At 48.8% G+C, this 12522-nt stretch overlaps 1 protein-coding gene across 1 annotated transcript in view; it reads right to left on the bottom strand.

Annotated features, from left to right (window-relative positions):
- Positions 1-12522, bottom strand: part of SH2D3A (SH2 domain containing 3A) — a 30491-nt gene that overhangs the window by 7839 nt on the left and 10130 nt on the right. Inside the window, exons 3-7 of the mRNA XM_083419977.1 lie at positions 12132-12245; positions 9056-9471; positions 7915-8012; positions 2844-3406; positions 593-708 (exon numbers count right to left, since the gene is read on the bottom strand). Of these exons, the coding sequence (XP_083276103.1) occupies positions 593-708; positions 2844-3406; positions 7915-8012; positions 9056-9471; positions 12132-12245 (1307 nt within the window). The remainder of the gene's footprint in view (positions 1-592; positions 709-2843; positions 3407-7914; positions 8013-9055; positions 9472-12131; positions 12246-12522) is intronic.

The raw sequence follows: 12522 nt of genomic DNA, 5'->3' as shown, positions 1-12522 counted from the left end.
CCCAGTACATTCATTAGCAAAGTTTACAATTTCCATACTGACTTGGTTGTCCCCCACACCTCTCTCTCTCTCTCTCTCTCTCTCTCTCTCTCTCTCTCTCTCACACACACACACACACACACAGAGCAATTGCATGAGCCACAAGCAACCAACTCCTGGGGTAGCTGTGGTCATCCTAGGAATGCCACTCTCCTCTCTTGTGGGGTCTGCTCCATTAAAGGTAAAGGGACCCCTGACCACTAGGTCCAGTCATGGACAACTCTAGGGTTGCAGCGCTCATCTCGCTTTACTGGCTGACAGAGCCAGCGTACAGCTTCTGGGTCATGTGGCCAGCATGACTACTTTCTTCTGGTGAACCAGAGCAGTGCACAGAAACGCCATTTACCTTCCCACTGGAGCGGTACCTATTTATCTACTTGCACATTGTGCTTTCGAACTGCTAGGCTGGCAGGAGCAAGGACCAAGCAACGGGAGCTCACCCCATTGCGGGGATTCGAACCGCCGACCTTCTGATCGGCAAGCCCCAGGCTCTGTGGTTTAACCCACAGCGCCACCCGTGTCTGCTCCATTGCCCACTCCCAAATGTCAATACCTTTCCAGCAGGTCTTTCCGCAACTGATGCCCTTGAGGGAGGGTTATGAGTTCCAGACCTGAGCTGACCCCCATCGCCCGCCGCTGCTCCTTGGACACTCCAATGATTCTGGCAACCTGAAGAATAGAGGGGGGGCATTTTGGGGAAAGGGTGAGGGACTTGAGGCAGCCAACGGCCACCCTCCCTCCATTCCACTCCCCAGGCTGGTTTCCCTTGTGGGCTGCCACAGATATTGTGCTTCCCACCTGAGGTAAGCAAGCATAAAAATCTGCTTTCTGTGACTGGTAGGTGCACAATGAGATGTGCTCAGGTGGGCACCCAAGAACTAAACGCGAACACAATGTGGTAGTAAAAATCATCATTTTTGGGACCCAACGTGTGAGAACCTTCCCTGGTCCATTGGAGCGAGGAGAGATCAGGCATTTTAGGAATCAGAACATTTCTTTGAAAGTTGCACTATGTAGGAATGCAAAAATGCAACCCACATGCATTTTTTTCCATTTAAAAAGAAGTCGGCCTTCGCCACATCGCTTCCACACAGCTCCAATCTCATGGCTCTCCATTGCCTTCATAAGGCTTTTTAAAACTTCACAATGAATCTCTGGCTTAAAAGCAAACCTATCTCTTCAGAATGAGGCAGCTTTATTTTGTTAAACCAAATTAAAACAGTGCCTTAAATAGCATTTGTGCAAGCATAAGCAAGAGGGCTGAAGGAAGGGAAATCTTGGCTCCAAAGCTTTCTGCTCCGAGATTTATTCATTGATTTTTAAAGTAAACATCCACCTTGTCCTGTTTAGTTCTCAGGGCAACACCATGCATCTCTCTCTCTGTCTTGAGATGTACTAAAGACAAAGGTTACCTACCTCTTAACCAAGGCAGGTCTCATCCTTAATTATTTAGATTATTATACTTTTACCACCTAAAATGGACTCTGAGTGAGCTTCAGAAGGATAGCTGTGTGTCAGTCTATTACACTAAAAACAACAGTGTCTTGGGGCATTTTGTAGGCCAACAAAGATATCAGCTTTTGTGAGCCACAGAGCAGTTGGTCACATAAACGATGGTCTAGCCAGCCGACAAAAGCTCTTCGAACAATCCATCTGTCAGTTTTTGCATCATCTTAAAAAGAGCAAAAGCTTTCTAATTTATGCTTATGTGCAGAGAAGAGATTCTAGTCATACCTCGGGTTACGAACGCTGCGGGTTGCGTGTTTTTGGGTTGCGGACCGCGCCAAACCTGGAAGTACCAGAACGAGTTACTTCCAGGTTTCGGCACTCGTGCATGCGCAGAAACACAAAATGACGTCACGTGCATGCGCAGACACAGTGCTGCGGGTTGCGAACGCTGCAGGTTGCAAATGTGCCTCCTGCACAGATCACGTTCACAACCCAAGGTATGACTGTATTCTGCATTTCACTGAAATGTCCAGGAAAATCCTGATGTATAGCAACCCATGTCGGAAATGTAGATTTTGGTTTGAGGTCGAGCGGAGCTCAACAACTTTGGGCAAACCTAGAAACACCCCCCCCCCCCACAGTTTAGAATAGGGCTGGGTGATATATGGATTTATCACCCAAAACTGGTTTGAAGTCTGTTTCATGATATCGGTTTCATAATTTTGACCTGGCCGTATATCGCGAATCATTATATGTGTTAGGGCTGGGCAATATATCATCCAAAACTGGTTTGAAGTTCATATCATGGTATCGTTTTCATAATTTTTGACCTGGCAATATATCACAAATCATGGTGTGTGCTTGTGTGTGCGTGCTATTGTAAAAATCACAATGTGGGGAAAAACCATGAAGCCAGCCAATGCCTCTCCATAGTTCCATTCTCATTTCAGATATTATGATGTATCTGTACATTGAAATATTTAGCTGGTGATCTATCACAATACTGAAAACCAGATATTGCCCAGCCATGATACTGAGCTGGAAGCCAGGTCTCCTACCTAGATTTAGCCCCTACCCCATTGTGAGAAGGAGAATTCACCCCCCTTCCAAAAAAACACACCTCCTAGCCGAAATATTTTGTGCACCAGCCACAGTGGTGGTGCGGCAGAGAACATACTACAGATCAGCATTGAGCTCAGCAGTGAGCTCTCAGGACAGGTTTGGACAAAACCAATCATCTATAAAAGGCCCCAAATGTGCCATACTTGAGGTGGGGGCAGGAGATCACCGGGACGAATGGTAAAGTGAAAAGTTGTTGTTGTGTGTCCTCCGTCCACCTGCCGCTGGTCTCTCACCTGGCAGTCTACCTGAAGAATGTGTAGGGCAGTTGCCCGGCAGTCATGCTGGGCAAACAGGTCCTTGAGACGTTTTAGGGCGCCGGGCTCCAGGGGTTTGTTGTCAGGGGCCAAGAGCAGCGACTTGAAGTGGCGAGGCTGGAAGGAGGAGGTGGTCTCTACCAGGGGCCATTCGAATTCTGGCTCCTCGGCAGCCTCCGCCGTGTCAGGGAGGGTCGAAGGTGCCCCGTCCGTGTCCAGGAACCCAAAGGACGTCTCTGTGACGTAGGCCTGGCCCCGCCACCGTTCTTCCTTCCGTAGACGTTCCACGTGGCTCCCGGGGCCTTCGGGAGCCTTGGGAACCAGTTCGCAGTAGTCGCTCACCAGCATGGACGGGGCCCTCAAAGGCTTGGGTGGAGCCTTGGAGTGGAGCCGTCCCTCAGAACCGCTCAGTGGTGGACCTCCCAGTGGGCGAGGCTTCAGGGCGTTGGGCCGCAGGACAGGGTCGCTGCCTGTGCGGAAGGCAGGAGACAGGGGAGGGAGCTGGCACCGGTCCTGGGCTCCAGGTGATGTTTCTGGGCTACCTGTGGGCCAGAAGAAAGAACAGGCACTAAGTCCACACAGTGTCAGGGACTGGGCAGAGGAGAAACGGTGGAGACCACCTCCCCAGCCTGAACCTTTCTGAAGGAATTACAACAGGGGTTTGAGGGGGATCACAGCTCAGAGGAAGATGAGGGGGGAAGTAGGGAAATACAGTGGTGCCCCGCAAGACGAATTCCTCGCAAGACGGAAAACCCGCTAGACGAAAGGGTCTTCCGTTTTGGAGGTGCTTCGCAAAACGAATTTGCTATGGGCTTGCTTTGCAAGACGAAAATGTCTTGCGATTCCTGGGGGGTTTTTCCCCTCCCCCCCCCTTTTTCCCAAGCCCCTAAGCCGCTTAACAGCTGTTTGCTAAGCCGCTTAACAGCTGATCGCTAAGCCGCTTAACAGCTTATCTAAGCCGCTTATCAGCTGATCTAAGCCGCTAATAGCCTTTTAGCAGCTAATCCGCTAATCCCTTAAGCCTTTAATAGCCGCTAATAGCCGCTAAACCGCTAATAGCGCTAATCCGCTAATGGGCTTGCTTCGCAAGACGAAAAAACCCGCAAGACGAAGATACTCGCGGAATGGATTCTTTTCGTCTTGCGAGGCACCACTGTAATGGGAGAGAATGAGGTAGAGATGGAGCAGCTGGCTGACACGTTATCACTAGAAAGCATTTCAGACCATAGCTGTCAATTTACAGATTTGAAAATAAGGGACCAGCAGCCAAAATAAGGGATTTTGCTTGGCTTATGCAGAAATCCGGCACTCATGGAGCCATGCTGCTTTTGCTGCGACTGACTGTGTTTTGCAGGGGGTTGTGCTAGATGATCCTAAGGGTCTACAACTCCGACCAAAGAAGAGTGGCAGACAAAACTGATGAACAACGTCGAGATGGCAAAGGTTACAGGCAGAATTAGAAACCAGGAAGAGGACCTCTTTAATAAAGAATGGGGAAAGTTTATAATTTAGTTGAAAAGCTATTGTAAAGAGTTACATACATTGGTAGGACTGACAGAAAACTTGTAGTAAAAATTTGAACTATGGCTGGACAAATGATTTATAAAAATAGAGTTATGAAAGGGATGCAGAGGGGGAAATCACTACAGTAAGATGCTGCACTGGTTGGAGGGGATGCTAAGCAGCACGTCGGGGCTGCCGTTGAGGAGTTCCATCCGCCCTTCCCCGCCCGAGAGAGAGGGAGGGAGGGAGACTCTCGCCCACAACGCCCGCGAGCCCAGCATGAGGCGGTTGCGGCACCGCGGCGGCCGCTGAAGCGCCACCCTTCTGTGTCCCTCCCCATCCCCTCCTCTTCCTCCTCCCTCAGGCCGCCTCCTCAGCCGCTGCTGCCACCGCCTCCAGCTTCCCCTGGCAGCGCGGTGGAAGTCTCACAAGAGAGGGGCTGCCTGCCCGCCTGCCGCCACCCGTCTCCTCACGACGCGCCCCTGAAGGGGAAAAGGGAGAGACAGAGATGTGGCAACTCGTGTGCGCACTCTCTCTCGAGGAGGAGGAGGACCCCAAGCCGTTGCTTCCCTCCTGAGCTGGGCGAGCATGAAACCCGGGAAATTTAAGGGACATTATCAATCCAGGACAGCAGCGGGAAACGGCGCTGGGATAAGAGAGTTTCCGCCAAATAAGGGACAGTTGACAGCTATGTTCCAGACCTGCCATCTCCCCGAACCTGGCAAGCCTTAAAAGTAGGAGAGCAAAGAAGCAAAGGGGCCTCAGCGCCACCTGCTGACGAATGAGGAAGTGGGAGAGAAGGGGGGGTGGAGATAGACCCGGGACAACGCCATTATTCCAAGAGGCTACATTCCTAAGCCTTTCTCTGTAAAGGCGCTGTGGGTAAAACCTCAGCGCGTAGGACTTGCTGATTGCATGGTCGGTGGTTCGAATCCCCGCGGCGGGGTGCGCTCCCATGGTTCGGTCCCAGCGCCTGCCAACCTAGCAGTTCGAAAGCACCACCGGGTGCAAGTAGATAAATAGGGACCGCTTACCAGCGGGAAGGTAAACGGCGTTCCGTGTGCTGCGCTGGCTCACCAGATGCAGCTTGTCACGCTGGCCACGTGACCCGGAAGTGTCTGCGGACAGCGCTGGCTCCCGGCCTATAGAGTGAGATGAGCGCACAACCCTAGAGTCTGGCAAGACTGCCCCGTACGGGCAGGGGTACCTTTACCTTTACCTTATTGAATAAAAAGTAGATAGTAATAACTTTTTCATGTCTTGTCCGTTCCTGGCAGGGTGGATAAAAATCAGCGATTTTTTTTATTTTTAAATAAAAACCGATATATATTTTTAAAATAGGATATATATTTTTATTTAAATGGATTTTTTTTATTTAAATTGTATTTTTAAAATAAAATGCTTTTGGATGAAAAATCTTTCTAAAGATAGTTTTCTATTTAAGTTACATTAAGGTCCAAAGGTTATTCATCAGGAAATAAGGATTTGTTTTAAGTTTTTCATCTGTGCTAAAACTCAGTCTAAGTTTGTTTGTTTGTTTGTTAACCACATCAATTAAGAAACATGGATGCATATGCTATAATGTTATTGTTTTAGTTAAATAAATTGTTTAAATTGTTATTAAGGAAATGGTTGTTTTTCTCCTTCCAATAAAGTACAGCAGAAAAGTTGTCCAAATATAAACAGTTAACTTATTAAATCTCACAATAATTTCATAATTATCTGTCTATGTATTTTGAAGTCTGACTGACTAGTGATTTAAATCAATTTGATTTAAATCAAATCCATCCTGGTTCCTGGCAACCTGCCGTGGGGGTTGGTTCCTTTGCAGCCTGACAGGCAGTAAGCTCCAACTCTCAAATTAAGCCCATCAAACCCAGGTCATCATATTAGTCGTTGGCCAATGATGCTGATATTCAAATATCCAAATCTGGGTTATCGTAGAGCTGAAACAATGGCTACTGCTTTACTCAGTCAGTAGAGCATGAGACTCTTAATCTTAGGGTCATTGGGCAAAAGATTCCTGCATTTCTGGGCTGCATCACTAGGAGTATAGCATCTAGATCAAGGGAAGTAATAGTGCCACTGTATTCTGCTCTGGTCAGACCTCACCTGGAGTACTGTGTCCAGTTCTGGGCACCACAGTTCAAGAAGGACACTGACAAACTGGAACGGGTCCAGAGGAGGGCAACCAAAATGGTCAAAGGCCTGGAAATGATGCCTTATGAGGAACGGCTAAGGGAGCTGGGCATGTTTAGCCTGGAGAAGAGGAGGTTAAGGGGTGATATGATAGCCATGTTCAAATATATAAAAGGATGTCACATAGAGGAGGGAGAAAGGTTGTTTTCTGCTGCTCCAGAGAAGCGGACACGGAGCAATGGATCCAAACTACAAGAAAGAAGATTCCACCTAAACATTAGGAAGAACTTCCTGACAGTAAGAGCTGTTCGACAGTGGAATTTGCTGCCAAGGAGTGTGGTGGAGTCTCCTTCTTTGGAGGTCTTTAAGCAGGGGCTTGACAACCATATGTCAGGAGTGCTCTGATGGTGTTTCCTGCTTGGCAGGGGGTTGGATTCGATGGCCCTTGTGGTCTCTTCCAACTCTACGATTCTATTCTATTCTATGATTTCAGGGGGTTGGACTAGATGACCCCGGGGTGCCTTCCAACTCTAAAATTCTATGATTGTGTGACCCTGCTGTCCTTCTCGGTTGGCACCCACTCCAACAGCAACAATTGCTGTCCTCATATACCTCTTCTAAATAAATAAGCAAAACAGCCCAAGGAGGTCTGTTCTTCAAAATCCCACAATTTACAACCTAGGAGAAACAATCCATGATTTACTCTGGTTCTGAAGTGTGATTTGGATTTTTTGTTGTTGTTGTTACTGCTCTCAACCCATTAAAGTAGGGCCTTTTTGGGTTGTTGTTTTTTCATTGGTAAATTCCATGATTTTTGAAGAGAATAAAAATCTCTCCTTTCGCATGAAAAAATAAAAAGTGAAACATCATGTCTATTTTCAAGCTGGATGACAGAAGGTAAAGATAAAGAGGTTAAGGACCCCTGGACAGATATGTCCAGTCAAAGGCGACTATGGGGTTGCGGCGTGCATCTCACTTCAGGCTGAGGGAGGTGGTGTTTGTCCCCAGACAGCTTTCCAGGTCATGTGGCCAGCATGACTAATCCGCTTCTGGTGCAGTGGGACACTGTGACGAGTGCCAGAGCACACGGAAACGCCATTTACCTTCCAGCCACAGCAGTACCTATCTATCTACTTGCGCTGGTGTGCTTTCAAACTACTAGGTTGGCAGAAGCTGGGACAAAACAACAGGAGCTCACCCAATCGAGCGGATTCAAACTGCTGACCTTCTGATCAACAAGCCCAAGAACAACTGGACAGTGGAAAACATCCCAGAAAGCTGATGAAAACTTAACAGCTTGCCTCTTTTAAGTCTAGTAATAACTGCACTGAACTTTTACCATTGCTTACCCACCTCCAGCATTACAAACAGAAGCTGATATTGAGCCTGCCATCTCCACGTCACTCACCTGTCAGCAAATTGCTGTCCGACTGGGCACCATGCAAGGAAGGCTTCCGATCCAACTGGTCTAGACTACTGGGGTCACTTCCACTTCGATCTTTTGTCCTGGGGTGGGGTGGGGGGGCGGATAAGAGGGAAATGACTGGCTGACCAACCCATTCCAGCCCACCAATGCCGCCTTTCAAAAACCTGCAGAAAAGCCACTTGAATGTATGGACCAGCTGCCAGATAATGCTTAGACTCACATACAAATGGACATCACACTGACAAGGCTTCAAGAGCCACAACGCAAGGCAGGTCAATTCACACGTCTATCTCATACAGTGGTACCCCGCAAGACAAATGCCTCGCAAGACGGAAAACCCGCTAGACGAAAGGGTTTTCCGTTTTTCGATGCGCTTCGCAGGATGAATTTCCCTATGGGCTTGCTTCGCAAGACGAAAATGTCTTGCGAGTCTTGAGATTTTTTTCCGCTCCCCACCCCCTTTTTCTAAGCCGCTAAACCGCTAATAGCCTTTTAGCAGCTAATCCGCTAATAGCGCTAATCCGCTAATGGGGTTGCTTCGCAAAACGAAAAAACCGCTAGATGAAGAGACTCCCGGAACGAATTAATTTCGTGTTGCAAGGCACCACTGTACTTGGACAGAAGGGAGGGGAGGAGGGAGTCCAAGGCCCTCTGAAGCACTGAACTATGGTTTGGCATTACGTCTGAACGAGACCAGGGAATTGCTCGCAGCTATTTAGACGTAGGTCTAAAAGTTGTGCTTCCTCCTAGTTGGCCTGCTTAAATCACGGGAACTTGTGGCTCTCCAGATGTCGTTGAACTACAACACCGATCATTCAGCCCTAACCAGTACTATTTTTCTAGAAAAAGAGGTGCTGGAACTCACCATGAACAACTCCTTCGTTCTCTTAGAATAGCAATGGTGTCCACTTGAGAGGTGCCAGAACTCACCTGAGAGATGCTGGAACTGAGTTGCAGTTGGGGGGGGGGGAGCCCTGCCCGTAACCATTGGCCATGCTGGCTGGGAATGGGATTCGGGAGTCCCATTAGGCACTGGCTTAGATTTGCACCACAAGAAAGCCATGCCATGCCCAGCATCGCAACCTCCCCCAAGACAAAGCTCCCACAGTAATTGTTTGCTCACCGAAGCAAGCTCCCATCTCCCGTCTCCTCCGCATCTGCGGCTGCACGGAAGCTGAAGCGCCGAAGGGGCACCCTGCCCGGCCCCGGGGGTTGGCCAGTGTCGCTGTACCGCTCCTTCAGCCAGCGGAGGGGCACGCTCCTGTTGACAGGCCGGGACACCACGGCTCCCGAGGCGTCCGAGATGGCCTTCTGGTTGCCCACGTAGAAGCGCACCAGGGCGGGCACGTTGTCAAACTGCTCCTGCTCAAACTGGAAGAGGGTGCGGGAATAGCCCTTCCGGGGGCGCAGCACCACGCGGATGATCTTGAAGTGCAGGGCCTGGCCGCCCCAGCGGCACGACAGGACGTAGTCGTTGGAGCTGGACCGTGAGTCACGAATGAGGAACTCTCCGTCGTCCTGCAGCAGAGACTCTGCCTCCTAAGGCCAGAAAGGAAAAGGAGAGAAAGAGAGAGAGAGAGGAACTTGGTTTGTGGTTAGAGGTGGCCGAGGGGATCAGGAGCAAAAACTGTGTACAGTGGTACTTCGGGTTAAGAACTTAATTTGTTCCGGAGGTCCATTCTTCTTTTTTTAAAAAATAATTTTTTTTTGTTAAAATAATTCAACATTAATACACATACAAACATACATTTCATACAACATACCTACATACATACAACATACCTACAACATACCTACACTCAATCCCACAGATAATTCCCATCACCATCCACCACCCCTCACCCTTTGTTAGACTTCCAATCTACTCAATTGGAATTTCTTTCCACTTCTATTACTTTCTTTCGCACACCTTTAACCTAATTTCATACTTCTTTTTCTATTACACATTGTTATCCATCTTATTTAGTATTCCAATATTTGAAACGAAACTTGTTTATTCTAATAGTTCTGATTTTTCAATATAGTTTTGCAAGTATCTTTTAAACACCTTCCAGTCCCTATCTGCCTTCTCTTTTGAGATCCTTCCAATTTCTCCCATTGTTTTGGATATATTGTAGTACTCCGGAGGTCCATTCTTAACCTGAAACTGTTCTTAACCTGAGGGCCTCCCGCTGCCACCGCGCCGCCAGAGCACGATTTCTGTTCTCATCCTGAAGCAAAGTTCTTAACCCATGGTACTATTTTTGGGTTAGCGGTGTCTGTAACCTGAAGCGTCTGTAACCTGAAGTGTCTGTAACCCGAGGTACCAATGTAGAAAGAAAGGAGGGTTGTCTAGCAGGATCCAATGAGTCAGTGTGGAGAGGTACTGCAAGTCCATCGGCAGGAGACCAAATCTGCTATAGGACACTCATACCTTTGACAGCTATATCAATCTCTCTTCTGGGCCAGATACAATATGCACCCATCAAAACTCTTCCCTTCCGGACAACTAGTAAAGGAGAGAACCTTGCAATAAGCCCATAGGGCAGTGGTTTTCAACCAGTGTGCCGTGGCACCCTGAGGTGCCTTGAATGATGGTCAGTGCTGCCATGGGCAACACTGGCCTCTGTCCCTCTTTCTTTCCCTCCATCCTCTGATGCCCTCTTGCATGTCTCTGCCTCCCAAAGACCTGCACAGCTGTTTGTTGCAGCATCCCGGCTATAAGCTCCGCAGGCGAATGGTGCCTCTGGGAGACACCTCTCTTTGGGCCGGGGGGGGGGGGGGGCAGCTCACAGACCAGGGGCGGCAGCAGTGGCTGCCAAGAGGACTCCTAAGGAGAGTGGAGAGAAGGCTGGAGGAACCCTCCACAAGGGAGGGTGTCTGGAAGAGAGAGGCTGCCAAAGATTGAAAACCTCTGCCATAGGGAATCCACAGTGGGGAGAGATTTTATAGGGCGTTGTACTGGGTGGGTCCCTTCTAACTCTACAATTCTATTATCTCCCCCCCCCCCCCCTGAGAGGACATGGAATTTGCAGCTTCCGCACACTTTGGAGGCACAGAACCATCTTCATCTATGATTTCACCACCGCTGTGCCTGCTCTCTGTGCTGAAACAGCTCCTCCTCTTTGTCCAAACTTCCGAAAGAGGCAAAGAGGATTAAGGTAGCTTTGTAAAGGGCTTTGCGTTGAGCAGGGCAGGCATTACGAGTAATACCATCGTGCTGAATTCCACTACATTTTCTACTGCATGTTATTGTTTCGTTCAGCTGTGAACCAATGCAGAGGACTTAGTTGATGGACGGGAGAGAAATGGAACAAGTAATCATGAATACATCGGGAGAAGCAGACCTTTGCCATTCAGAACAGTTTGGGGTACCACCGGCAGATTTCTACACTTTCCGAGAGTTAAGAGTGTTGAATTGTTTCTTTAAATGTAAAGGTTCATCATTGTTTCACCCGATGTGTATATCTTTAAGGGGCCAGAGCAAAATAACGAGATCCAGCTTTACAGCTGTGAAACATAGCAGGTGCTGCTGAGTTGCATTGATTAAACTGTGTCAGGAATTGGGTGTAGTATATAAGGAGCAAGGGGACGCGGGTGGCGCTGTGGGTAAAAGCCTCAGCGCCTAGGACTTGCCGATTGAAAGGTCGGCGGTTCGAATCCCCGCGGCGGGGTGCGCTCCCGTCGCTTGGTCCCAGCGCCTGCCAACCTAGCAGTTTGAAAGCACCCCCGGGTGCAAGTAGATAAATAGGGACCGCTTACTAGCGGGAAGGTAAACGGCGTTCCGTGTGCTGCGCTGGCTCGCCAGATGCAGCTTGTCACGCTGGCCACGTGACCCGGAAGTGTCTGCAGACAGCGCTGGCTCCAGGCCTATAGAGTGAGATGAGCGCACAACCCTAGAGTTTGGCAAGACTGGCCCGTACGGGCAGGGGTACCTTTACCTTTATATAAGGAGCAGCACCTAGCTCTGCCATAACCCTGGGGGATGGGTTGGTGGTTGGGTCGTGTTTGTTTGTTAATGTATTTAGTATAAAAGGAGTTTTTGTTTTTGTAATTACAGCCTTGTTTAAGTTATTTTTGAGTCCCTTTTTAATGCATGGCCTCCCCAGCAAGCTCTCTGCAGCGCTACCATACTGCAAAAAGCCAACAAAGAGACAGTCCCAGGAAAGCATTGTTAAGTTCTCCTCCTGCTCACCGCCACAGCATCCGTGAGCTATTACCTGCCGTGGCAGACAGCTGTGGTACCAGGCGTGGCTGCGAAGTTGCTCAGGGTCCAGTTTCAACTCCTCTTCCAGCTCCTTCCTCAGCTTCTCACCAGCCAGTTCCATATTCCTCTGCTCAGATGTGGAGCAAGAAAGAAGCAGAAGGCGTTAACCAGGCAAGGGGCGCAAGACATAAAACAGCTGCTAAGCTGTGTATAAGAAAATCTTGATGTACAGTACAACATAAATAGTCCGCAATGTTAGTCCAGGTAACTCGTAGCTTACGTGCATTTAAAACTTGTGCGCATTCAGCTTAAAAAAAATATTAAAACGGGGGACAAAAGCGGGTAAAAAAGACTTTGGCAATCTCGCCACCCTTGAACGCAATGTGTTTTGACTATACACAATT

This window comes from Podarcis tiliguerta (genome assembly GCF_965153285.1).
Source record: "Podarcis tiliguerta genome assembly, chromosome: 17".
Classification (NCBI taxonomy): domain Eukaryota; kingdom Metazoa; phylum Chordata; class Lepidosauria; order Squamata; family Lacertidae; genus Podarcis; species Podarcis tiliguerta.
The sequence above is the reverse complement of the archived record's forward strand: the minus strand, read 5'-3'. Positions and strand labels throughout refer to the sequence as shown.